We start from the raw sequence: 27,913 nt of genomic DNA on the forward strand, positions 1-27,913 counted from the left end.
CACAAGGTCCACTTCACAGAACCAGCTGTCTATCTATTTCTCCCTCAGTCTGACAAAATGTTGTCTTTGGGGACACGAGGCGTTATGCTTTGTGATTCTGAGGTGTTTTTCCTCGGCGTTCTGCTTCTGTGTGTAGTGACATATCGTTTTTCACCCTGCAGGGGACTCTTGACTGACCCTGTAACCAGGCCTCCTTCCATACATTAAGGGTGAGGCCTTTTTTTTAATACAGAAATATTAAACCCTCTCCCAGCTCCTTCTCTTTGTAGTCTGATTTCTGAGAAAAAGCATTACCCTGAGCACTTCTGACAGCTCTTACCTCATTGATAATTTAGACATCATTTCATGGGATTACTTCCTTTGGTTTTGTTACATATTCATATCCTGTCAGACCAGTTTATGACATTTTCCTTATCCATTCATTTTATCTTTATAATACACATGCATGCATATAGGGGGTAATTGCTGCACCTCTAATTGACACTGTTGATGTTGGAGTCCTAATGAAAAAAGTTGCCACCAATAAATATACTGTAAACATTACAAACAAGTTTGGAAAAGTGGCGCCATAAATGCTTAGTCACTTTAATTTTGGAGCAGGGGCAGAGGATGTAATCTGGAAGATCTTTTGGACATGTTGTCTATGATGGGGTAACTCCAGCCAATGAGATCTGAGAAGGAAACACAACCAACCAGCAAGGAATGAGTATTTTACGCATTGCTCCCTTACGTTTCTAATTTTCCTTGTGCATAAACCACATTTCCTCCAGTTTTGGTAAGGTAGGCTATTATTGCAAAGCTGACGCAGTGGTGCTGCCTGATGATTCGTTTCAGAATCAACACCTGTAATTGGACCAAGAGGGACAGAACCTCTTTCATCTGTTCTGCAACTTCTATTTGAGTAGAAGTCAGTCGGTGATTGTAAAACAAAGATCCAGATGTTGATCCACGACACACACACACACACACACACACACACACACCTAATGTGTGTGTTTCGTATTGGAGGAGGCTGTGTCTGCACCGCCCCATCGGTGTGTGCGGTGGGCAGCGTCAAGCTCATTCTGCCCCCGGACTGGTCCTCTCCTCTCTCAACCCCACGCATGATACTCACAGCCTCACACACATGCACACACACACACACACATCAACCATCCACACTCACACACATTTACACACATACACTGACACACTAAAACGAGGCAGACCTGGGCGCTTCAATTAGCGCTCCTCCGACGGATCCCTGGCGTGGACATTTTTAATTTTTCATCACAGCCTCCGTGGATTTTTTCCCCCTCATGTGTTTTTCTTGGCGCATTGAGCACGGGCGCTGCTGAGGTGTGTGTTAAGCAATTGAGCCATTTCGAGGATGAGAATAAACGTTCATTGAATGGGAAACACCAGCATAGAGACACAGTCACCATTCCCAAATCTCGACGAACACGCTCACACTTCCATTGGTGAGATTTACGCACCAGAAACCGGAGCCGGTGTCTGCGCTCTATACCGGGCCGGGCGCACGTCGTCTGGGAGGAGTAGCATAGGATGGAGTCGTTTTTTACGGAGGTAAGCCACTGAGAATATGTGTCACCGTTATCGAGCTAAACATTAATGACAGATTAAGCGTTCACGCTGTGATAAAACCTGGATTTACACTGATGCATGTTCATACTGCAGAATACCGTTTGATTCGTATCGGGTTTATGGCAGGTGTTGCTTTGCTTGCGTCGACAAGAGCCCAAAATCACCCTCCCCAATCAAACAACAAAAACAGGCCTGATGCCATTCAGTGTCTAAAACCTATCGATTAAAAACATAAACATCCTGTTTATTATCACTGCAGAGCATCAGGGCCTGGCTCTGCTGCTGGCTTGGCGAATTCATTCTGAGTCGAGCCGCAGAAAAATTGGCCAAAGCTGACACGGGCTTTTGCATCCATAAGGCTGGCTCTCGGATTAAAGCCAATCTGTCAGGGGACGGTAGACCGTGTTGGCCTTCAGCAGCAGCAGCCCTCCCACACCATGCTGCTGTGAAGACACCCATTTCAGTGCCTTTTTAGTGCGCTGTGAAAGGGATGGAGATGGGATCCATGGGTGGGTATATGGGCCGGTGTAGGAGGAGGAGCAGGAGCAGTGTGTATGTAGAAGACATAGGTGAGAGGGAAATAAATAAACAACCTGTATCATAAATAAATACTTGACAGCTGTCGTGCTCGGTTTTTGTTGAATTTTAGGCACCTTCCATGTTTATTTATTTTCTTTTCTCGCAGGCTTTCATTCTTAAGGCTCAACCCCCTCAAGCTTCTTACCAATCCCACCCCTCATTTGTGTTTTATTTCATACACACACACACACTATTAAGTGGCACACACACACACAGATCCACACAATCTCATAAAACGGCATCTTGTCCACTGACTTTGATGCCAGTATCCCTCCTCTCCAAGCTACTTATCCTCCCCCCATCTTAAGTTAATCTGATATGGGTTTAAATGTCTCTCACATTGGCAGTGATGTCATGCCATAGTCTGTGTGTGGTCGTGTGGGCACCCTGGCTGTGGAGATCATTGATGTCTATGCAAGGTTTAGCAGGAAATATGGCATTAAGTTCTGGCAGTAATGTGTCACACTAAGGGGACTGCATGACATACAGCTACAGCAAAAAGCAACAGCCCCCTTTCCTGCTCCATTTCCCATCAGTTTGTCTGTAATATATTGATCATAGCATTGATTCACAGACCACCATATAAGCAGCCCTGCAGCTCACCACAGCACAGTCTCTGTGAGATCTGAAAATGTAGTGACTTATTGAGTTATGATGTTCAGGCCTGCGGTCCTGCATAAGCTGCATATTTGATACTCAGAAACATGACTTCATGCAGTCGGCTGCTGACTAATCAATCCTCCAGAGAGAGGTGTCTCTCCAGCGTCCACTTAGTTCCGTCCCTCTGCTGATATTTTATTGCTGCATTCCTCTCGTTTGTTGCTCCATGCCCGAAAACCAGAAAGAGCTAACAGCTGACCTCACTCCCTGTCTCTCACTCAGCTCAGGCAGAAAACGTGATAGCTGGCCGGCCAGCCAAGCATGAAATGTCAGGTGGCATCAGACTACTGTATATTAACACTGGATTGGTTAGTAGCAGAATATGACAGTGGCAGTGACATTAAATGCTCTAAATACAAACCAAAGTCAAGTTTTTCTGATTCTGGCAACTGGATACATTAAAATTGAAAGCAAAAAAAAGCTTCAAATGTGTCATCCTTCATTATTAAACATATCACCATCTGGACCTGGATTAGGTAATGTCAACCATATGCTTCCTGAAGAAGGAAGGAAAGGGTGGTAGCCCCTGGCTGCTGCTATCTTGGCAGGGTGCAACTCCTGGCTAATTCAGAAATGGGGAAAAAGGTGGAGCAAGTGCTTCGTAATCTCAAATTTATGATAGAGACCAAGTTGTAAACATTTTTATTTCTGCTGTAAAGTTGGATGTTTTAACATGAGGATGTGGGATGACAGCAACTTACATTAGCCTAGTATTAGCTCCATTAGCCGCACAAGACCAGCAGATAAACTCCACATAAGATGTAGTTTGGTGGTGCGACTCCAAAAGAAGCGGCAGCTACACTGCTGGAAAGCAACCTGCTGACTTTTTGTGCAGGTGACAGTTGTGTAGTGACATGCATTATGCTTCAAAATGTCTTGTGCTGCACCTGAATATCCATGTGTGTGTTTCTGTGTGACTGAGTGAGATGGATGACATTAAGTGTCAGGGGTGATATTGTCTGTGTGAAATATTTGGACAGGAATGCAGGTGCACAGCTGCCATAACCAACAGAGAGACAGGTGTGAATGTGGAAAGAACAACTTTGGTTTTATATCTGGTTGTTTATATTCTCACGTCCTCTCCTGCCTCTATTCTTTTTCTTGTTTCCTGTCTGGATGCTGAGCAGTAAATCTTTATTTACTACTCTGCAATTTGTTGAGTGGCCAGTATGTCTCATATCGAGGAATGTTATAGACTGTTATAGAGCATTGAAAGCTTTCTCGCACTGAGGTCGGTTGTTCATGCAGAGAACTTGCTCTAGCAGTAAAATATTAATCATCTGGATGCGTTCTGTTTGGAGGTTTGCATGTATAAACTCTTAAACATTCATGCTAACACATGCAAAGTAGCTTTCTTGTGATGCTTTTGCAGCTTCAACAGTATTTGGTGTATTCTATTTGTTAATCCTTTCTTCTGTTATAAGCTTATAGGAGTAAAATTAGCAGAGCCTGTGTCCATACATTGTGTTCCAAATCATATAGAATTTTGTATGATATGCATGCTGCAGGAAACTGGTTCAGTGAAGGGAACAGTCGCTGGAGATGTGTGACCTATATTCATCAGCTCCAAACACATTTGTTCTGCTCAGGAGCTGCATCAGCTTTGCTCTCTCTCTCTTTCTCTCTCTCTCTCTCTCTCTCTCCTCTTTTCCTTCCCTCTGATGGTCTCTCTCTCTTCCTCTCTCTCCCTGCGGCCACTCGTTTGGTGCTTCTCCAACTGCTCTTAGTGCTGCTCTGTCAGTCTCCCTCCCCCTTTTCTCTTCATCTCTTACTCTTCTGCTTGTTCTGCATGTGTAGGTGTGCAGCTCTGCCTCAGTCAAATTCCATTAAAGAATGAAACTACATCTCCCATAATCCCACTCTTCTCATGAAAGGCTGTGATAGAATTGGTCTATACACAACTGGAAAAAGACACAATACAATACATTTGATGTTAAAACACACATCACAATGAATGCATTAACAAACAAACTTACACAGGAGAGGATGTCCCACAATCCTCTGCACCTGACCATCAACTCCCAGCATCTACCAAAGCTCAGAGGTGGAGAGAGGCTGTTTCCATGGTGCCCTGTTGCTGTGGAATCTAGTTGCCAGGGTGTTGTTGGGGGGGAGGGGGGTGGGCATGTGCAACTGTAGTTTAATCCAAGATGAGAGAGAATGTGATAATTAGCAGACTGCTCAAAGAGGATTTGCACTGTACATACACACACTCGCACACACACATGCGCACAAGCACACAAAATACCATTAACAGCTTCTGCTATCTGCTGCTTTTATCCCTGTGTGTAATTTAGTGGTAGACTCTGATCTGGTTCACTTTGGATAAATCACGTATGTGTTTGTTTTGGAATTCAGCGCAGGTTAAAAGGGTATCTGTTCAAAGCTTCACAGGCTCCAGGGTAACGGAAAATCAGGGAAAGAGGCAACACAATGCACCCATATGCTGTCAAAACTTGTAGCACTTCAGCATCTGTACAGTTGCTGTGTGAGAGAGCACCGGCCTGATGGCTTTTGTTATGATGCTACTGCAACCTTCCACAAAATATCAGCAGATCATCCTGAGGCTCAGAATGAAACATTTGCTTTGGAAGAAACATTCTGCATTTGAGCATTTATTTATTTTTCTGCCCCCAGATGTTTTGATTATACCTGTTTTGTTGAGTTTCATCTGTAATCTGTTTCACTGACAGCTGGGTCACACACACAAACATCCACACATGATGCTGCTCTCCTTCCCACACACGCTATAATCTGCTAAAAGCCGCGCTGTCCTGATTGTATTATCACCTTTAATGGAATATTACTGACACAGTTTAGGCCTCTGACACTGGCTGGGCTGGGCCAGAAAAAGAAATCTGTTCAGTTCACAAGCAAAGCTTCTTCCTGTGTGGCTTTTTGGGGCAAAATAAGCAAATCTTGATCTGATTTGACTGGTGATGCTGTCTTTTACATAGTTATGAATCAAAACTAACAACAGAAACTAGGCCTTCACCTGTGATTTCTGGCCCTGCTCCTCCTTTTTGCCTCAATAACTCGAATAAGCACTTTCAACCACTCTTCTTCCAGACGTTCATCATTGCAAAGCAGGCATAAGCTGCGTGGGTGGGGGATTGGGGGTTTTCCAAACAAATGTAGTGGAGAATATTCCTCTGTCTTGAGTGAGATAAAAAACGCAATTAGGTCTGTTAAGACAGGTTTTGACATTGATGAGGTTGATGAAGCATCTAGACAGACAAGCACAAGACCCTCCTGCACCTCTGACCTTTAGTCTCCAGGGATCCTGCTGTGTCCTCCTACTTCCATGCTGGTCCTCTTCCATTTGGTGCTAACTGGTCAGCTGCTTCCGTCATTATTTATTCATGTGTGTCTTGTTTCTGTCATTCTGTATCTTCTTCAACCTCCTATACTTTTAACCTTACCACTATTCTGTGTATTTCTGGGTATGATCTCTGTTTTCTCCTGGTTCCCCCTGGTTCTCTGTCCTGTCTGTCTCCTGTGTTGCTGTCCTGCTGTCAGACTGTGACAGTTGTCAGATATATTCTTCCCCAGTCACTCCACTTCTCACTGTCTCTCTGTCATTCATATGTGTCACTATTGTCCTTCTTATCTTTCTTTAGCTTCATTTCTTCTTCTGTAATGTTGTAACGAGCGACTGTTTTGTTCCATGACTGACCATTGAGACACAGTTTCATGTGTACGCCTGAGAACTTTGGTCGTATGTTTGTGTTCATGGGTGTTTGTTGGGCCGTGAACGTCGCTCAGAGGAAGGGGTCCTTCGTCAGAGTCTGTCTCCTGGGCATTGCCTTAGTGAAATGGCAAAGGCGTCCATGTGATCGCCTGAGCAGAAGCATGGCCTTTATCTCTCACACGCACATACACACACAGCTGTGGAGGCGTCTGGGTTGAAGGCTCTGGGGATGCTCTCTTTTGTGAATTCAGTAATAAAAGATTATTAATTGGTTGGCGTTTTCTGTATCCAGATATAGGCAGTATGGATGATGGGTATTTCTTGCTTTTGATGTCACCCTGTCAGGCAAACAGAATGCATCTCAGAAACCCAGCTGTCAGCACAAGATTTTAATTTGATGATCATCCACTAAGAATCAGTGATTTCACACTGTGTCCAGCTACAGAAGTGGATTGATTCAGTGTTGATACCAGGTTAGACAAGTGCTGTGTGTATCCAAGTCATGTCTGACAACATGTCATTGACACATATGTTTGTAGCACCAGTAATAAGTCTCTTCTTCATCTCATAGCCTTCCTTCAGCAGTTGTTTTGGTACTCTTTCAGCTCCTGTTATTTAGAGGGGAGGTGTGAGTCTTGAGGTCAGAGGTTGTGTTCGAGGCTAAAGTGACAATTGAGAATAGTTGTGGTTTAATGGAGCCTGACGAAAAGGTGATGGACGGAGCTGGAGGCCTGAGTGTGACAGATGTGAAGAAAGAGTGGGTAACAGAGACGAGGAGTGTTTTAGGTTTTAGTGCATGGACTGAGTTGCAGTTTTGTTGTCATGCATGACCATTCCTGTCTGTCTGGGACCGTAATAGACCAAGGAGGGGGAGGGGAGGAGGAGGAGGAGGAGGAGGAGAGGGTGTTGGTGGGTGTAGGTTGTAATACTGGCAGGTCATTTATAATGCTCTGCCTGCCTCAGAGTGAGCACATCGATCCGGGTCTAGAATCCAATTTACACATAGAGGGGTCTGATAGAGCGAGACTGGAAACAGAAACATTAAGAGTTTTGAAGATGTTGTGTTTGTGTCTGTACCATGAGTACTGATGCTGAAGTACCAGTGTTAGAGGTTGAAGCAGGGTCAGAGGTCAGATTATCAGACAAAGCAGGATGTATAGTGAAGTGTTTGTGAACTGTGAGCATATATAGCCTCTGGCTGTGGAGGTCATCAGGTCATTATAGTAGCTTAGTGTGCAGACGAGCAGGAGTTATAGGGACGAGACGGGCTGACTGAGAGGATGCAGAGGAGGGTCTATATATAGAGGGTTGCTGAGGAGAGAACAGCGGTGAAGGAGACTCTCACATACAGGAGTAGAAGTCTGCATCCAAACAGACATTTTAACACCCTAAGCCTCACCTTGAGCTACACAGTGTGTGTAGCTATAGTAGTACTCTGTGTGTGTATGTGAAGGATTTCTGCCTGGTTAACTCCAAACCCTGGGGCATGACTGGTTTTCTTTTATTATGAGTTAGTTTGAGTGCTGGATTGAGTATAAGAAAAAGACCCAAAAATAGAGAGAGGAGAGGGGAATGTGAAGTGATAATAAAGGTTGTCGGGGAATGCTTAAGGGGTGTGGGCCCATCTGTTACTAAAGCAATTCATTTCCACCCCTCTTCTGCTGCATTCAGGTGCTCTGGCAGCCCGTCTTTTTGGGTCTTCTCAGGATTTAAATGCGTTTTTATGTAAAAAAAACTAACAACATCAGGACATTATTGTTCATAATTATAAGAAAACTAAAATACAAACCTGAAAGTAGCTGTGACTGACTCCCAATACACTGTACACTGTACAGGAGGCCATGTGTTGCATTTCCTGTGCATACAGTTCTTAAGTCGCTCCGTTGACTCTTGTTTATGATTTCGTCTCCTCCTCACTCCCTCCTCTGTTATGCTGAGCCCCATTTTTAGGGGTTTCAGGTCAGAGGTCAGTGACCGTTTGAAAGAGGACTTTGTCTGTGCAGAAGAGGTCTGTGGAGAGCACACTTCCTCTGACCCTGAATGAACCACACACACACACAGACACACACACACACACACACTGGCTTCAAGCGCTGTTGCTGTTTGATAGAATGTCCAGATGTTACAGTACTATGCAGTATACCACATCTGTGACATCTGTCTGCAGCAATGCACACTTAATTTCTCAACAGCCTTTTGCACAACATGCTGCTCTTTTCTTATACATGAATACAGACTACTATTAAAAACAGATTTTGAGTTAAAAGTTGGTGGAAACGGTCAAAAAATATATAATAAAAAGATGTACTTGCTTACCTGCCATCCACTCTGCTCACCAGAAACTTCATCATCATTTTAAATGTTTAAGAAATTGTGTATGGTTCCACTGCTAAGCTTTACTTTTTGTGTGTCTTCCAGGGGACCCGTGTTTGGGTCAGGGAGAAGGAGCAGCTAGTTCCTGCCACCGTTAACTCCTGTGGAGATGGAACGCTTGTGCTCACGACTGACTATGGACAGGTAAGAAATGTACACACTCGCTAGATGCATTTGTCTTACACCATTCACTGCCAACATAATCATGCACGTCTGCAGGAAGAATTAGACTCAATAGAAGCACAGGAACTGGTGGTTGTATTGACTTCAGCAGACTTCAGCACCAACACTTGGCAGCGCTACTGCTGACCGAGAGCTGCAGTGGTGGTATGTCATGTGACTAAAAAAGGTCAGGGGACAGGTGAAGCAGCTGTGCAGCTTCATCCTCTCCTGTGCAGATCAATAGAAACTCCTCCACATTCCTGCCCCAGTTCCTTCTTCTTCCTCCTCCTCTTCTTCATCCTCATACATATTCAAAATTCATCTCTGACACACATACAGCTTTCTGAGGAGAGCTGGAATAGATAGCAGCGCTATGGAAGCAGAACATGCTTGTGTCAGGATGTCGGGTGGAAGGACAGACAGGACACTGCACTAAATAGCAGAACCTCAGCGGCAGTGCCAACTCCAACTCTTTAACACCACGACCCTGCCAAAGTAACGGAATTTAATGTGCGTGTGTATGTGCTCATCTAATCTGTAGGACATGCACACAGTGCTCTCTGGATGTAATGTTTTTTGATAGCTGACACACACACACATACACACCCATGCGCTCCAGTTGGCAGCCATTCAGGACAGAGCTAAAAATAGACTTGGTTCTTTTGCCCAAATTCAAGACTCTTAGTTTTTCCTTTATATCCTGAAAGAATATCTACACTCTCCTGTGTAAATGCACAATGGATTCATGTTTTTGTGGCCTTTCAGACATGAACTGCCCAACATCAGCTCTAAAAGCTTCCGCTTTTCAGCTGCTTTGGTGTTACTGTTCGGGGACACAGCAGGAAAGGACAGGCAATTCCCAAAATAGAGGATTGGTTATAGGAGCAGGCATTCTCTTTGCTCTGGATTATGAATGTCCTTAACCTCCCCCACCCCCCACACAGCGCTCCCTGCCCCCCCTCTCTGCTAGCTGTTGGTGTTTAAATGTTGGCTCTGCAGGAGGCAGTGAATATTTGATAGAGAAATCAGCAGGATTGAGGAGCTACACTCTGTTACAACAGGATCTGACCCCAACAGTCACAGGATCCCCATCCATCCCCACTGTTCAGTCCCTGCATAAATGAATAGAAAACTCAAATTTCTGCAGAGCCAATTCTGGAAAATGGTTTCATTTTAAATTTTCTATTTTCCTCACTGTCCTGCTGCTCTGTCTTTCTGGTTCTGACCCTGACCCAGATTACCAGATTACCTGCAAAACAGCAAGCCTTCATGGCAAATCATCAGCACCTCCAACAGCCATGCAGCCCTTTATATCATTCAGGAAGCTAATGCCTAACATCACCTGAAGCTCTGGCAGATACTAGTGAATCGACTGGTAAAACCCCACATGCACAAATATCTCCAAGGGTTTACCTTTCCCTTTTAAGTCTGTTTAGTTCACTGTGTAGAGAATATGATTAGATTAGATCAGATTAGATGAAAGTTTAATGAACCCGCAGTGAAACTGGGTCAGCACAGAACTGGATGTAGATAAAGACAGAACAAATAGATAGTGTTGTAGATATTGCAGTGAATAATAATAACATTAACAATAGAGGTAGAGGATTAAACAGGAGCTCATGTCACAAAATTATTTTTTTTCTCATTAGCAGTTTTAATATATACATAAGTAGAGATCATACTCTTTTGTAACAGTAGATTGAGATGGAAATTTATGTTTCAGCCTTTTATTTATAGTTTACTGCCTCATGATGATATTCCTTGTGCGGTTGCCGTGGATACAGTGACAGAGTCAGGCATCAGGCTCCTCCATACTTTGAACTGTGCTATCACATTTTGTACCTGCATTATATCATTTTCTTTAAACAACACACACACACAGAAAAACGTGCATGTACACACACAGGGTACGTGGACAGTGTGCGATGTGTGACCTGGATTTCAGTGGCTGTAGCGTGAAAGCCGCAGTGAACGTTCACGCGAGCACAGAACATGCTGCAGGGATGCATAACACACACACACACATACTAAATGACTACAGAACCTAGTTGGACACACACACACACAGAACAACTCTCAGACACTTTTTCAAATGCACATAATGAAAAGTGCAGGAAAGACGATGATGTTGTTGTTCGAACTACTGACCCACATTTGTCCTGACTGTTTGGTTCAGGTTTGGTCATCTGTCCGCTGTGATCCTCACCTGTAAGGGGAGGGAAGGCCTTGGGATAAATTGTGTCATTCACCTCAGTGTTGACTCTCAAAGCTTCTGGCTAACCTCTTTTTCTTAATCCAACTCATCAAGCTTGACTTTATAAGAAACTTATGATCAAAGTCCAACTTTACCATTAAAGCATCAGCAGCAGTTGGATTATTAAGGCCAAAGAAACAACACATATTTAACTAACTATGCTAAAATGTTGAAAAGTTTGCCATGTAGTATTTGTGTACAATATCTAGACTGAAACAAGCCTTAATTAGAATTCCTTATTTATACAGGCTACTTTAGAATCAAGAATACAGATTTATTGCAAAATGAAATGCACACAGTTTGGATAGTGTTGTCACTGTAATACTTCTGTTCTAATAAACCTCTTGTTGTATTTTGCTCTCCTGATAGCTGATAGACTATAATCCTAATCATGTAACATGGAGGTCTGACTGATCAGATCCAGTGCCTGTCACTGTGTGATACTGTATCTTCCACTGTTGAATAGAGGTCTACAGAATATATAGGTCACTGTGCCCACAGCTCTTTTCTCTCTCTCTCTCTCTGTCTCTTGGTTGCTACATCTTTATCTCTCTCGGTCCCTCTCTTCGCTCTGGCTGCTGCTAATATGGGAAGTCAGATGAAGAGGCTTGTCTCCCCCGGCTCTCCTCCTGAATCATGCAAAGCAGCTTCAGACATCAGAGAACCTTACAGGAAGACTGTATGCACTGTATGTGTGTGTGTGAAAGAAGCAGGTTAAGAGAGCAGCAACATTTTAAAAAAGAAAATCATTAGAAAATGATTGAAGGGAAGATGCTGAGTGTGAGTCAGTGTGTGTGTGTAGCATCATCATTGTCTCTGCCAGCAGCAGAAGATGACTGCTCCTCTTGTGTGTCGCTTTTTTCTCCCTCTAATAAAATGCCTTTCCTGTGTTTCTCTCTCGAATAATGAATTATTGAATACAAGATATCCCATTTTTAGACTCTCTGTGTAGTCAGACTTGTCGTGTGTACAGCTGCTTCACATGCAGAACAGTTTTGCTTGTGTTTTTTTGTGTGTGCAGCATAAAGCAGTGCACAAAATGTGTTTTAAAACCCACCAGAGGGCAATAGAAGATGAAGACTCTTTCTTCTTCCACTTGAGCTGCGTTTTATTTCAGTCTCTGACACACTTTCCCACTTTGTAGCATCCCCTCTCTCTGAATCATTTGGGTTTTTCCCAGGATAACGTTCCTGCTTTATCCACAGTTAAAAGGCCGTTATATTTAAAAACAGCGTTCAAAATGGGATAGGAGTTTCTCTCCCTGCTGGTTGGCTGTTGTGCATGTATTAATTAGCATATTACTTACTGCCTTAAAAAATGATGCAGGTTACAATTTAGATATTTTCTATGTATACTGTGTGCCTGACATTATTTGAGAAAATAAAAAAAAATTGTGGTACAGAGTACTGAATTTGGTCAAGTGGATGTGAGGCTTGACAAACAAGCCACAAAGCTCTGTTTTAGTTGTTGGTTTGATGTGTGTCTGTGCGTGTGCAAAACTTTATCTGCTGTTCCACTGTAATTTACCCCGGATTGCACAAGCATGCTTGGCTTTCTGATTGAAATGTCTCTCAGTAAGGCTTCAATTACAGGCAGGGGGCTCAGATTGAACCATTAAAGGCATTAAGTAAGACTCTGTGAGTGATCCATGCACATTAGATACACAGAAAGAGGGATCATGACAAAAAACAAAGCACCAGAAAGAGTATAGAGAGAGAGAAGGGGGTAAAATGTAGAAGAAGAATGAACGAAAGCTGTGGGAGGTAGGAATGTGGGAAATAAACAGACTGCAGAGTGAGGGGTAAATTAATGAAGAGTGGGATGATGTGAGAGAGGAGGAGGTCGAGGGGAACAGAGAGCCGAGAGAAATAAATGACAGAGGATAAAAGACAGTGAGATACAAAGAGAAAGAGAGATGAGAGAGGCAGAGAAGTGATGTTTGAGACATGATGGCATGCAAGAATTCAAGAAAAAAATCAGACAGAGAGCCGGAGAGCTGAAGAAGAGACGGCGAGTGATTTAATCGGGTGAGAAAGAAAAGCAGAAGGCTGAAGAGAAAAACCTTATCCAGCACTAATGGAACTAGATACACTTTGACAGACTCTCTGTCTGTATATATTCTTACAGGATGAATACACATGAAGGTGCATCAAATCATTCCGATTTGCATGTTTCTAATGCATCAGTCACTGAAATAAATCTAAATATGAACCTAAAACTTTGTCATCTCTGGATCAAAGTCTGAGAGCAGTAGGAGATAACATGAATTAATATCTGCCTCTTCATGCCGAGTTCATCCTGGTTTTTCTACCCTGACTCAGGAGGTGGTAACAGATTGTAAAAGGTGATCAGGGTCAGTGTGAAAACGCTGAGCTGTTAGTGGCTCCAGTAACCCTTCATGAGTTATGCCCTCTCTAATGGAGGATGAGGGATAATTGGGTCGTTTCATCACAGCTGAGCAAGTGCAAAAAAGGTCAGTGACTTCATGGGTTCAACCGACGTCAGCGTAGGATGTCCATACTTCGACATTAAGGAAACCTACAGCACAGTTTGTGTTTACTTCATATGTGGAGACAGTCGGTAAAAGGATGTGTTGAGTTGCTTTTCTCTGCGAGAGTCGTCTACACGCAACAGCTCTGTGTAGTTACTGGAGTGAAATAGATTTATTTAAGAACAGGATGTCTGAATGCCTACAGCGCACCCCTCTCACCCCACTCTCAACAGACTTCTAGCACATCTGTTACAGCAGCACACACACACATAGGGTGGAGGCTTGCTGCGAGACGGAGCTGACATATTAACAGTCCAACACTGTAAAGGCCGTTGTTTCTATTCTTGGACAAGTAAATTTCAGTGGAATGAATGGACGACCTTTATGCTGAATTGGATGTCAATTTTGTCCTCTGTCTCTGTATGTGTGGACAGACAGACAGATCATGGTAGCAGCATGTGTGTGCCTGACCTGAATATGCACCGAGCTGCTTTCACCTGTCAGGTCCTGCCAGATCAGATCTGTTACTTTTCCTCCTGCTTTAGTATCCCTGCCGGGTTCCCCACCCATCTTGTCCCTTACCCTCCTGTTGCCATGGTGATGGACGGGATAGATGAGATTGGGGTCTGACGGGAGGAAGAGCTGTAAAGCTTTGTATTCTCATCATGTGGATTTTCGTCTTGTTGCATCACAATTAGCCTCCTATTGCTAAAACTGGAAACAGCTTGCAGTGCTGGACTCTTTTTCTTATCTGGTGTAAACACACACAGAATGAGGACAGTAAACGCAATTATAACATTTCATCACAATAAACTCAAGCCCATCGTGTAGCCGCCACTTTAAAGTGATAATGAGTGACTTGTTTCTCTCTTTGCCTAACAGGTGTTGTACTTGCAGCAGGCCGAGGTTACCAGAGAGCAGGTGTACGCTATGCACCAATCCAGTATCGATGGGGTGGAGGACATGTCAGCGCTGGCTGAGCTGCACGAGGCCGCTATCATGCACAACCTCTACCAGCGCTATCAGAAGGATAACATCTATGTAAGGGGCATCAGACCGCCCGCCATTTGTCTCTTTGTGTGTTTTGTGGCCATTATGTGTGTAAAGCCCCCCCCCAACACCATTTCCTTGAATCCTGGCATGTGTGAGAACTATAAAGCATCTTATCAGAGAGGGAATTATGGGAATTATCCTTAAGGACATCGGCTTGGGAACCAGACAAATCTGAGTGCTCATCTAATTTTAAACAAACAATATGGCTACATCACATGTAGGCCTACATTAGACTGCTTCTGTTTGAGCACTGGAAATGTAGTGGCAGCATCTAGACTCTCTTTATAGAACAGTTTAGTTCTCTTACTTGACATACTACAGTGGTAACACAGGCATGCCTGCACAAACACTGTATATGAGTCTAATACACTAGCATCAATAGGCTTTACAGTCCTTCTCATATGCCATAACCGACTCATAATCACAAGATAAATGAATAGCTACAGTAATTTGTTTATGTATATTGAATGAATGCATTAGCTGATGTCCATAAAACTCCAGTCAATACTGATTAAGGCCAAGAGCTTGTGCATTTGATGAGTTTTACGGTTTTGAAAAGCCTGGAAACCTGAAAGATTATCAAACAACAGACCAATAACCCTGAGACCTGAGTGTGACCTAATCTAGATGATGAAATATTGTCCATACAAGGATTTCCCTTAAGCTGATCATAAGAATTTCCTGTGTGTGGGTCAGCTTCTGTGTCACTGTCTGTTCCTGCATCCATGTAGATTCCTCTGCACATATTTAATACAGATCACTAAATGCACTAAGTGCAGGTAAAAAGACGACATGCTGACCTGAAGGAATGAAAAATCAAGGTGGCAATAGTTTCAAAAAGGAAATCCATACTCCCACATCTTTCTATTATGTCATATCTCCACCCTGCTGTGTTCCTTTATCCAGATTAATATCAACATAAGGCTGCTTTATAAACAGTGATACATCTACTGTATGTGTGTCAGTGTGTTTAATGGAAACAAAGGGAACTACAAAGTTAGAAAAAGGAATTTGTTCTGCTGTTTTCAGACCAATATCGGCAGCATCCTGGCAGCTGTCAACCCTTACAAGCAGATCCCAGGTCTGTATGACCTAGAGAGGGTGGACTCGTACTCTAAGCACCATCTGGGGGAGCTCCCTCCCCACATCTTTGCTGTGGCCAATGAGTGCTACCGCTGCATTTGGAAACGCCACGACAGCCAGTGTGTCCTCATCAGGTGAGTCTCATACTAATGTGTGTCCATTCGAGTGGATTCTTTTATCCTTCTCAGTCCACCCATCCATTACCTAAGTCCTGTGATGGGACCAGGTCTTTCTTTCTGCTCCTGTCTGTAGTCAGAGCACAGACAATGACAGCTATTAGACATAATGAGGAATCACAGTCAAGGCTGATGGAAGCAGACTGGAGCTGCCACCTTTCAGACGTATTGATTTCTGTGGTTGATTTGGACGCTGAGTTCAAGTTCAATCTAAAGGAGCATTGAGGGTTTGCTAGAAAATATTAATAAACCATGTCAGTTAACTGGCTTCATGTGGTTGTAGAGTCCAATCTCATCAGCTTTTAATTATACTCAACCTTTGTCTCACTTGGTATCTTGATTGAGACAGACTGGGAGCTAATGAAGTTATTAAACCTCGATATCAATTACAATCCAAATCAGTTGGAGATATGTCAGAGAAGGTCATTGTGTATATAATTAAATTGTATTTTGTGTGTTTGTGTGTGTGTGTGTGTACTCCAGTGGTGAATCAGGGGCAGGGAAGACGGAGAGCACTAAACTGCTGTTGCAGTTTCTGTCAGTGATGAGCCAGAACTCTGCCGGGACTCCTCCGTCAGAGAAAAGCACACGTGTGGAGCAAGCCATCGTACAGAGCAGGTACACTGGATCACAACATTAAGCTGTTTTATATGTCAAGTGTTTTCTCTACTTTAGTTCCTCTTCTAATCTGAACTGGGTGTGAATTCCTGTCAACATTGCTGTTTTTGTGTGTTCGGGTTATTAAAGTTCTCACACGTTTTCTTTCCTTCCATGCTTGGTATTCAGCAGGTCAAAACCTGAAACATTAAAGTTTTTCTTTAATCTAATCTTGTTGGCTTGTAAGTTTAAAATCTGCAGCTCTGCTTGTGAAATGCCACAGAGCAGGTCCAGACAGTGCAAAGTTTGTGTTTATTATTTATAGATGTGAAGCAGTGTGATGCATTTTAAAGGTTTTTGTCCTCCGTGCAGTCCCATCATGGAGGCGTTTGGGAATGCTAAAACTGTTTACAACAACAATTCCAGTCGTTTTGGGAAGTTCATCCAGCTTCACTTCTCTGAGAGCGGCAACATCCAAGGAGGCTGCGTCATCGACTGTATCCCTTTATTCCATCCAAAATAAATCTGCATTGGTCATTTTTGTTGTTCTTTCCTTGACTCTTGATTTTTCAGATTTACTGGAAAAGGTAAGAAACATCTCTCATGTCAACTTGACAGCTGTCAGGTGGTTTGTCAGGTTTGAATCCTAATGAAGGGTTAATTGTTGCTTTGCTGCATTGATTTTTCTTTAGAACCGCGTGGTACGACAGAACCCTGGAGAGCGTAACTACCACATCTTCTATGCTCTGCTGGCGGGAGCAAATAAAGAGCAAAAAAGTAACGAACATCTCTTCAGATATGTTCTTTTATTGTAATTTTTAGATGCATCTGGCCTTTACTAGTGTATTACAGTTAGCTACATAGACATTTACAGTTTATTTCCTCAAACAGGCCTTTACTTCTTGGAGGATTCTGCGGAATTATTTCACTACCTCAGCCAAGCAGGATGTCTGAAGGACAAGAGCCTGAATGACAAAGAACTGTATAACAGTGTTATGGTCGGTGTGCTCATCATATTCCTTCAGTATTTTTCTGAATCTGAACTAAAGCCTTTATAGTAAAGGTCCCTAATCTCTTTCCCTGCACTCGTCTTCATGCAGGAGGCGCTGAAAGTCTTACAGTTTACAGAGGAGGAGATCAGAGACATGTTTAAGCTGCTGTCAGGAGTCTTACAACTTGGCAACATCGAATTCATGACAGCAGGCGGAGCCCAGATCACCACCAAGCAAGGTCAGCATGTAATATGACTAAGAAAAAGAAAAACAGAGATCGATGGATTCCAAAAGTGTAACGTGTCTTCGTCCGTGTTTCCAGTGGTCAGTAATGTCAGTGATCTGCTGGGTCTGGATGCCTTCCAGCTATCTGAAGTCCTGACTCAGCGTTCTATTATCCTCAGAGGAGAGGAAATCTGTTCCCCTCTCACTATCGAGCAGGTCAGCATCCCCTCATATATTATATATACACACTTTTATTCCTTCCCTCTCTGCTTCTTCCGGCACACACCTCTCCTAACGCTCCCTCGGGTTTCCCTCTTGTGGTTGCAGGCTATTGATTCTCGTGACTCTGTTGCCATGGCGTTATATTCCCAGTGTTTCTCTTGGATCATCCTCAAGATTAATCAGAAGATCAAAGGGAAGGAAAACTTCAAATCTATCGGCATCCTCGATATCTTTGGCTTCGAGAACTTTGAGGTGACGCCTGAAACCTTTTCTCTATCATGTCTTTTTGACTAAGCAAGTATAAGCAACATTATCGCCAACATTCAGTTCAGTGAAGTCAGAATTAAGTATGCTAAATGTATTTCTCTGCATGCAGGTCAACCGGTTTGAGCAGTTTAACATTAACTATGCTAATGAGAAGCTTCAGGAGTACTTCAACAAACACATCTTCTCTCTGGAGCAGCTGGAGTACAACAGGTAAACACAAAGCTGCTATAAGATGTTCAGACTGTGAAGTGACCCTTTGTTTTCCTGGTGTAAGTTTTCGGCTCTGCATTCCACAGGGAAGGTGTTCAGTGGGATGCAATTGACTGGATGGACAATGCAGAGTGTCTTGATCTCATCGAAAAGGTAGGAAATATTTTTTTTTTCCAACTGTTCTTAGTCAGTGCCATAAAAATAAAGCTTTCCTTTCTGCAAGGGCTTGGTTGTATTTCAGGACTCAGAAGCTTTCTGAAAACTGATCTAATAATGTTCTTATAAAGTGGTGCTGATTTCATAACACTGCTGCAATCACATCATTTTCTCTCTCTCTCTCTCTCTCTCTCTCCCTCTTTCTTGCTCAGAAACTGGGCTTGTTGGCACTAGTGAATGAAGAGAGCCGATTCCCCAAAGGAACAGACTTTACTCTGCTGGAGAAGTTGCACAGCAGACACTCTGTGAGTTATTTACACATTTGTTCATGCATTATTCACAAAATGTGGATCTGCTGTGTGGGCTGTTAGGTGCCACGTTATACTTTTTTTTTTTACTGCAGACAAACCCTTACTATGTCAAGCCCAGGCTTGCCGATCATCAGTTTGGTATCAAACATTATGCAGGAGAGGTGAGTATTATGTAACTGAGCCAACACATGTACATGTTCTACTGCAAATTTGGGGGGGATTTATAATGTCTGTCCTGAACAGGTCTTATATGATGTGAGAGGAATCCTGGAGAAGAACAGAGACACCTTCCGAGACGACATCCTGAACATGCTCAAGGACAGCAGGTAGTTTATGCAGATACACAAGGGATGGTCAGACAAAGTCAGACACTTATAATACCACACTGATTGGTGTCGGTGTTTCATCCATTATGTTTTTCTTGCTTCACAGACTAGACTTCATCTATGACTTATTTGAGAAGGTTGGCAGCAGGAACAGTGAGGAGAAGATGGGAACAGCCAGACGCAAACCTACAGTGAGCTCCCAGTTCAGGGTGAGTGTGTGTGAGTTATATATTTATTGGAATTTAGTCAAAAAAAATGGCCAGAAATTGTGAAAAAAATACATATTTGTGTCCTCAGGACTCCCTTCATGCCCTCATGGCCACTCTCAGTGTATCCAATCCGTTCTTCATTCGCTGCATTAAGCCCAACATGGAAAAGGTTGGTATGCAAATTCACATTAACATGCATATTATCTCAAAAGGTGCCACTTTAACATGAAATCTTTTTCTTCTCTTTCTTGTAGAATCCAAATGTGTTTGACCCTGAGGTCGTCCTGAACCAGCTCAGGTACTCCGGTATGTTGGAGACGGTGAAGATCCGCCGTGCAGGGTTCCCTGTTCGTAGGACTTTCAAAGATTTCTTCTCTCGGTTTGTATCTTCAAAGCTACATTGAATTATTTTTAACTCTGTGAGACGTCTCTGTTGTTATCTCTCACACTTTGTCCTGTTTCTGTTCCAGGTATAAGATCATTCTGAAGGAAAAAGTACCAGCAGCAGGAGACGATAAGAAGAGTAGCATAGACCTTCTAACCAAATATGACAAGACAAAGAAAGAGTGGCAGTTAGGCAAGACTAAGGTATGATCCTGCACACTAGTCCTTTAACAGATTTGCTATAAATGATTTGAACCCCTTCTTGGTGTCTTTGCTTTGTAGGTGTTTATGAAAGAATCATTAGAGCAGCGTTTAGAAAAAGATAGAGATGAAGTCCGGCGCCAAGCTGCCATGGTAATCCGAGCCCATCTACTCACTTTCTCTGCTAAGTAAGAACCTCCTGATTTAAGTTTAAAGCTCTTTCACTTTCATCAGGCATGCATGCGCTCTAATTCTGCATGTCGTATGTGGTTTTCTGTTTTGTCCGCAGGAAGCACTTTAAACGTGCACGTGCCAGCGTCATCACCCTACAGAAACACCTCCGAAGGCACATCCAACGTAGACGGTTTGTGAATCAACGCAAAGCAGTGCTGGTGCTACAGAAACACAGGCGAGGTCAGGTGGGGAGAGCCCGTGTCCGTAAGCTCAAAGAGGAAAAGAAGAAGGTGGAGGAAGAGCAAAAGAAGAAAGAGGAGGAAGAGAAGAAACTGAAAGGTGAAGGGGAGGAAGAAGCAGAAGAAGAACAGGATGCAAAAGAAAAATCGACAGAGGTAAGTGCTGCATTTTCAGGTTGGCTGATACAGTTTTTAGCAATACTTGATGCTTAACATATGTACTCTGTGCCCACATAGGATGAAGCCCGCCAAATGGAGGAGATCCTGCAGCTTGAGCGGGAGATTGAGCGCTTGCAGAAGAAGAGAGAAGATGGAGTGTCGCAGCTCTGTGAGTCCTCCAAGCAGGAGCTGCAGCTGCGCCGGGACGCTGAGCTCAAGCGGATGAAAAAGGAGGCGTCTCGTAAGGCCACAGAGCTCATTGACCTCCTGAACTTTGGTGGTGTGGATCCTTCACTGGCAGCAGCTGGAGCTAAGCCTGCTGTAGAGGTGAAAGCTGCAAGAGGGGCAAGTGCCCCCAGAGGGGCTTCCAAAGAGGAGGATGTAGACGAAGGCTTCCATGCTGAGGAGGAGTGCATCCCTCTGCCAGACTTCCCTCCTCCTGCTGAGACAGATGCTCCTATGGATCAGGAAATATTTGCTCACCTCCCTCCTCCTCCACCTGCTTTTGCAGAGGGAACAGTGCCTCCGGCTCCACCTCCACCACCTCCCCTTCCTGCAGATGGCATACCTGTAGATGGAATTCCTCCTCCTCCGCCTGGAGATGGTGCTGCTGTCCCTCCACCACCACCACCTCCGCCACCTCCACCAGGAGATGGGGAGAAGAAAGAGGAAGCAAAGACAGAGCCAGAAAGGAAGGTGAGCATGGTGGATAGCTTGGTGGACGGGGACGAACCAATCTACAGCATGCCAGCCGACACAGAGTCAGACTACGACCAGGAAGAGGAAGAAGGCTCCGTCACCGCCGGAGACGACAGCTCCGTGTCTGGAAGCAACCGTGGGAGCACCGCCGTGACGGACGAGGAGCACCCGAGGAAGTCCACCTGCACCAATGCCAGCATTGAATCCTACAGAGGCAGCTCTGACTCTGTGAGGAGACACACTTACACGCATCCTCACACGCGTGCACGCAGATATGTATGAGCAGCAACACAGCAACATTTTTGCTCACTCTTGTGATTAACTGATAATGTCTTTTTTACTGTTTGTTACCTGTAATGAAAAAGTCATTAATGACGCTGTGTGATGTTGCAGTATGCGGACAGCGATGATGAGCATGACGGCATGATGGACACTGATGAAGAGGTGACAAATGGAAGAGTGACTTTGCTCAATGGAAATGGGCCGCCATATTTCCACGGCTACCTCTACATGAAGGGTGTGTACAGCTTACTTCAAGACCTGCCTATGAAAATAAGTGTTTCTTTTTCTGGATGAAGAAGAGACCACAGTAATGCTGTCAGCACTGTCAACAGATAAGCTGTGGTTTAAGGTAAGGACAAGTAGGATTTTTTTATTAAATGTAATTATGCCCTCTATGCTCCTGCAGCCGGCCTGATGATCCCATGGAGAAGGCGCTGGTGTGTGTTAAAGGATGAAACCTTCATGTGGTTCCGGTCCAAACAAGAGTCTCTCAAGTCTGGCTGGCTGTACAAGAAAGGAGGAGGCCTGTCCACTCTGTCACGGAGGTTGTTGTAGTTTTTACTGAGTGAACCCTGCATGCTAAGTGAATGAAACTCTGCATTGCATCTGTGGAAATGTTAAAATGCACAGCCATCCAACTAAAAGCACTGCTTGTAAGATTTACTCTTAACAGCATCACATTCTAATGTAACAGTAATGTGCATGCTGCCTTGATTGCTAGAAAGACTTGAAGTTAAATAGCATAAATAAATAAATTTGCACAGACAAGTTAATGCACCTGAAGTTGAATTACAGTCCTGTGTGCTGTTTGTCTAATATGAAGCAATTTAATCCTTTGCAGCACTGAAAAACTACGCTCACACGTTGGAGCCGATATTTAATTCAGTAGTTGATCATCTACTGTACCTCGAAAAGAATGAATGCAGATGAAGGCTGATGTAAATAAATTAATTAGATGATGTAAAATAAAGATTATTCAGAGCTTTTAAAGTGCAATGAGAAATGTATAAATGCATTTATGTCTGAGGGCCAACTGTGTGAATGTACTATTGTCAACCAAGTCATGTTTACATTGGATGAACTTGGCCTATATTCTCATGGTGTGTTTTTTTTCAGGAACTGGAAGATGCGCTGGTTTGTTCTAAGAGACAGCAAACTGATGTACTATGACAACGACAGTGAGGAGAAGCTGAAAGGAACCATCGACATCCGAGCAGCCAAGTGCGATTTCGAAATAAAAAACACATCTTATTCACAGTTTAGACAGATTTTCTCAGACTTGTGTCCCGTTTGGTGTTTCACAGGGAGATTGTGGATAATCATGAAAAGGAGAACGCTCTGAACATCGTGACAGACGAGAGGACTTACCAGGTTTTTGCCGAATCGCCGGAGGATGCGAGGTGTGAAGGAGGCTCCTGTGGAAACATGCTCCCTTTTGTATTTAAGTGATTCATACATTTTAACATGATTGCATCTTTTTCCTCTCTGTGCAGTGGGTGGTTTAAAGTGCTCAGTAAGGTACGAGTATGCACTCCTGAGCAGCTTCTGGAGATGTCCCATGAACAAGCCAACCCCAAAAATGCAGTGGTCAGTCAGAGCTTAAATTCGTCATCTATCACTGGTCAGATTTCGGTTTCATTTATCAGACATGTCGCTATTTTAAATGTGTCCTTCTCCTCATTCAGGGAACTCTTGATGTGGGTTTGATTGACTCTGTGTGTGCCTCCGACAACCCCGATCGGTAAGCTGGATCAATAAGTCAAAGACTTCCTCCATGTTTGTTCTGTTGTTTTATTCACAAGCCTCTGACGTAACCTCTGCAGGCCCAACTCTTTTGTCATCATTACGGCCAACCGTGTGATCCACTGCAACAGCGACACGCCAGAGGAGATGCATCACTGGATCAGTCTGCTGCAGAAACCCAAAGGAGACGCCAGGATCGACGGGCAGGAGTTCCTCGTTAGAGGTGAGGTGTTTGGGAATATTTTCCAAGTTTGTGGGGACATGCTTTATAAATGGAACCATCATCACCATCATGACCTTTTTCTTCTTATTCATCTCTTCTTCTTCTTCTGCTCATCTTCAGGCTGGCTCCAAAAGGAGATGAAGACAAATGCCAAGAGCACCTCCCTGAAGCTTAAGAAGCGTTGGTTTGTTTTGACCCACAGCTCCCTGGATTACTACAAGAGCTCAGAGCGAAACTCCTCCAAGATGGGAACTCTGGTCCTGAACTCCCTCTGCTCTGTCATTCAGCCGGATGAACGAGTGCACAGGGAGACAGGTGAGGAGTGAAACATGAAATGAGGAAGCAGAAAGGGCACATTTAATCAGGGATTACACATGCAGGATTCCAGTTTTACAATTATATACATGAAAATGTGCCAGTAACTGGGCTAGGAAATTAATTAATATTAAATAAATGTGTTTTTTACAGGCTACTGGAACATCATAGTGTATGGAAGAAAGCATTCCTACCGCCTTTACACTAAGATGCTGAATGAGGCGATGAGGTGGACGGCTGCTATTCAGGGAGTAATAGACAGCAAGACCCCGATAGAAACTCCAACTCTGCAGCTCATCAGAGACATCAAGGTGAAACACGCACAGTGAGAGTCATATTCATATCTGTTGGCAGAAATCTTAAGTTTTTGTACTGCTCATTGTGCCCTCACAGGAGAACAGTGTGAACCCAGAGATAGTGGAGCAGATGTACAGAAGGAACCCCATCCTCAGATACACCCAGCATCCTCTGCACTCCCCTCTGCTGCCGCTCCCATACGGAGAAGTCACCAGCTGTGAGTGAAGCCAGACTCCTTCTTTCTCGTCTTTCAGAACATGTCTATGTCTCCTTCATGATTGTCTCTCTCTTTGTTTTTCTGCCTGCAGTACATAGACAGCAGGGTTATGCGAGTCTGCAGGATGAGGCGGTGAGAGTTTTCAACTCGCTGCAGGAGATGGAGACGCTGGCGGACACGGTGCCAATCATTCAGGGCATCCTGCAGACCTGCCAGGACCTGCGCCCTCTCAGGGATGAGGTATATGTATTTACAAACACTTAATGTTTAAATATTTAATAAACATAAACATGTCTTAACCCCCTCCCCCCTTATTTTATTATTTAGGTATATTGTCAGGTGATCAAGCAGACCAATCATGTGCCTCAGCCTAATAGCCCAGCCAATCGAGCACACTGGCACCTGCTCACGTGCATGAGCTGCACCTTCCTTCCCAGTCGAGCCATCCTCAGATACCTCCGCTTCCACCTAAAGAGGTGAGCGTCCATGTGAATGACACCTGTAATGCAAAATGAATGCCTTCTGCACTAAATGTGTGTTTTTTTGTCTTAGGGTGCGTGAGCGTTATCCTGGCACAGAAATTGAGCGTTATGCTGCTTTCATCGGAGAATCTCTGAAGAAGACCAAGACTCGTGAGTTTGTTCCATCTCAGGAGGAGATCGCCGCCCTGCTGGTGAGACAGGAGATGAGCACCACCGTTTACTGCCATGGAGGAGGCTCCTGCAAGATCTCCATCAACTCTCACACCACAGCTGGAGAGGTGAGGCACATGGTTTGACATTTGTTTGTCAACAATAATAGTGAATAGTAAAATGTTTGGTCTGATCAATGTTCTAACGTGGTTGCAGGTTGTGGAGAAGCTGATCAGAGGTCTGGCCATGGAGGAGAGCAAGAACTTGTTTTCTCTGTTTGAACACAATGCCTTCATAGACCGAGCTTTGGAGAGCAGGGTGATCGTGGCAGATGTTCTGGCCAAGTTTGAGAGGTATTACAATCTCTATGTACAGTACACATCTGCAAATGCTGCTTTAAATATGTGCGTTATGATCTGTATCTGCTCTTCATCAGACTGGCAGGCAGTGAAGAAGAGGAGGAGGAAGGAGAATGGAAACTGTACTTCAAACTCTACTGCTTCTTAGATGTAGAGAGCATGCCCAAAGAGGGAGTGGAGTTTGCATTCATGTTTGAACAAGTATGAATTATTTTAATAAAAGATCTCAGTTATTAATTTCTTTACAATCTGTGTGTTAAAATTGAAAATGCTGTCTCTCAGGCGCATGAGTCTTTGATCAGTGGTCACTTCCCGGCCTCAGAAGAGACTCTGCAGCACCTGGCCGCTTTACGTCTCCAGTATCTCCATGGTGACGGGGCAGGTCGGGCCGGATGGAGCCTGGGAAGCGTTTATCCAATTGGACGCCTACGCAATCGCATCCTGCACTCTACCAAGCCAGGTGTGGGGGCAGCTGGTGGAGCTGGTGGAGCTGGAGGTGGAGGAGTAGGAGATGGAAAGGGCACAGCAGGGGGACAAGCTGGCATTGGAGCCTGTCCCGAAAAACGAAAAACTCCAAGCTTCCTGGATGGAACACTCAGGAGAAGCTTCAAAACGGGATCGCTGAAAAAGCAGAAGGTCTGGATATTATTGATATCTTTAAGCTGTCTATTGTGACAATGATTATTATCACCAGGTGGCACTGTGTGAGTTTTGCATGAAGATTTGCATGAATCTAAGCCTCACACAAAGTTCAGTCAAATGACCCTACTGCCTGGTGGCTGCTTTTTTAGGTGGAGGAGGAGCAGATGCTGGAGATGTGGGTGAAGGAGGAGACGTCTGCAACACGTACCAGTGTGTTGGAGAAGTGGACCCGTCTGCAGGGCATGTCGCAGCACCAGGCCATGCTAAAATACATGAGCATCATTAAGGAGTGGCCTGGATATGGATCGACTCTGTTCGATGTGGAGGTGAGAGAATGAGAAGATGCATTTCAGGGGTGCGTAAAAACCTGTCAGGTAACCTGTGCTGTTTCCTCTCTTTGCAGTGTAAAGAGGGCGGTTTCCCTCATGACCTGTGGCTGGGTGTGAGCGCTGATAATGTGTCTGTGTACAAACGAGGTGAACCCAAACCACTAGAGACCTTCCAGTATGAGCACATCACCTTCTTCGGAGCTTCACAGCCCTGTACCTACAAGATCATCGTGGATGAGAGGGAGATGTTCTTTGAAACTCCATTGGTGAGAGCTCATTGATCCGATTTTCTTGACTGATTTTTCCACAAAAAAACATGCATGAATCCAAACTAACCTGCTTCTCCTCTTCAGGTGGGAGAGATCACCAAGATCATGAGGGCCTACATCAACATGATGGTGAAGAAACGCTGCAGCATCATGTCTGTGACTAGCATTGCCAGTTCCTGGGTCAGGTGATCACCACCAACCAGTCACAGCCCTCAGTTCATCCATCCTGTGGTGACAGACGCCTTAACCTCTTCCCTTTGCATTGGTTGGTTGGTTTTAATGAAGGCAGTCACACCAACTAGCTAATCCTCCATGTTGAATCCAGAGCAGGTGGAAGAGCGATGGAGAAAAAGTGGACACAGAAGCCGCACTTCTGCTGGCCCTGGGATCCATTTGAAAACACGCATGACAAAGAAAACAACCAGGATGATTTTGGGGCTTTCCTGTCAAATACATAACCTCCCAGCTGTAGTCCTGCATGTAGATGTTCAAGCACACTCCAAACTTCTATCCGATTCTCCTTTTTTTGGACAGACAAAAAATTAATAACAAGCACAACTCAGTCACCAAGTCCCAGTCAGTCCCAGGCGGCTCCTCCACCCGCCCGAGCGCACTGCCAGACAGAAGAAGAAAGTCACATGTTCAGTTTTATTTCTCTCTCTCACTCCTCCTCCAGTTTCAGACTCTCTCTCTCTTTCTCTTCATGTGTCCTCACTCCTGTTGCATCTTCATTTGCTGTTAAGTTATAATGCTGAATTGTTGTCCTTGCTTGCTTTCTCTCTGTCGTTCTCTCTCTGTCTTTCTATCGCAACATCAGCTGTCTGAGAAAAAGGACTCGATGACTTCATAGTGTCCACTTGCTCACTCGTCAGTGCCACTGTGTGGCCACAAGGAGAAAATGCAGCCAAATGTGTGGCTCTAAATACTGTATTTCAGAACAATATCACAGAGATATCCTTAAAAAGAAAGAGAAGAAGTATTAGTCCAGGAGCTTCTCTGGTTAAAATAGACATGGAGAGTCTGTGCACGGCTCGCCTGGCTCTACAGCATAAACCAGAGTCGTATCAGACGAAACATTTCCCTATTTATGTCGACATGTAACACAAGTCTGTATATTCACACACAAAG

General features: G+C 44.1%; 1 protein-coding gene across 1 annotated transcript; it reads left to right on the top strand.

The window, feature by feature from the left end:
* Window positions 1-1,545: 1,545 nt before the first annotated feature.
* myo10l1 (myosin X, like 1) lies at window positions 1,546-27,202 on the top strand. The gene is made up of 43 exons (XM_028395365.1): window positions 1,546-1,566; window positions 8,933-9,031; window positions 14,677-14,835; window positions 15,877-16,064; window positions 16,590-16,724; window positions 17,076-17,200; window positions 17,277-17,290; window positions 17,396-17,480; window positions 17,595-17,701; window positions 17,804-17,933; window positions 18,018-18,136; window positions 18,248-18,394; window positions 18,519-18,619; window positions 18,706-18,772; window positions 18,988-19,080; window positions 19,179-19,247; window positions 19,330-19,412; window positions 19,519-19,621; window positions 19,710-19,790; window positions 19,876-20,000; window positions 20,092-20,209; window positions 20,288-20,394; window positions 20,496-20,775; window positions 20,857-21,705; window positions 21,871-21,994; window positions 22,166-22,304; window positions 22,876-22,980; window positions 23,064-23,159; window positions 23,253-23,346; window positions 23,445-23,500; window positions 23,583-23,725; window positions 23,846-24,040; window positions 24,194-24,351; window positions 24,434-24,554; window positions 24,646-24,794; window positions 24,882-25,030; window positions 25,107-25,314; window positions 25,403-25,539; window positions 25,623-25,746; window positions 25,828-26,181; window positions 26,337-26,513; window positions 26,591-26,782; window positions 26,870-27,202. The coding sequence occupies exons 1-43, from the start codon at window positions 1,546-1,548 to the stop codon at window positions 26,972-26,974; spliced, it is 6,231 nt and encodes a 2,076-aa protein (XP_028251166.1). The 3' UTR covers window positions 26,975-27,202.
* The last annotated feature ends 711 nt before the right edge of the window (window positions 27,203-27,913 follow it).

Source organism: Parambassis ranga, chromosome 22 (genome assembly GCF_900634625.1).
Source record: "Parambassis ranga chromosome 22, fParRan2.1, whole genome shotgun sequence".
Classification (NCBI taxonomy): domain Eukaryota; kingdom Metazoa; phylum Chordata; class Actinopteri; family Ambassidae; genus Parambassis; species Parambassis ranga.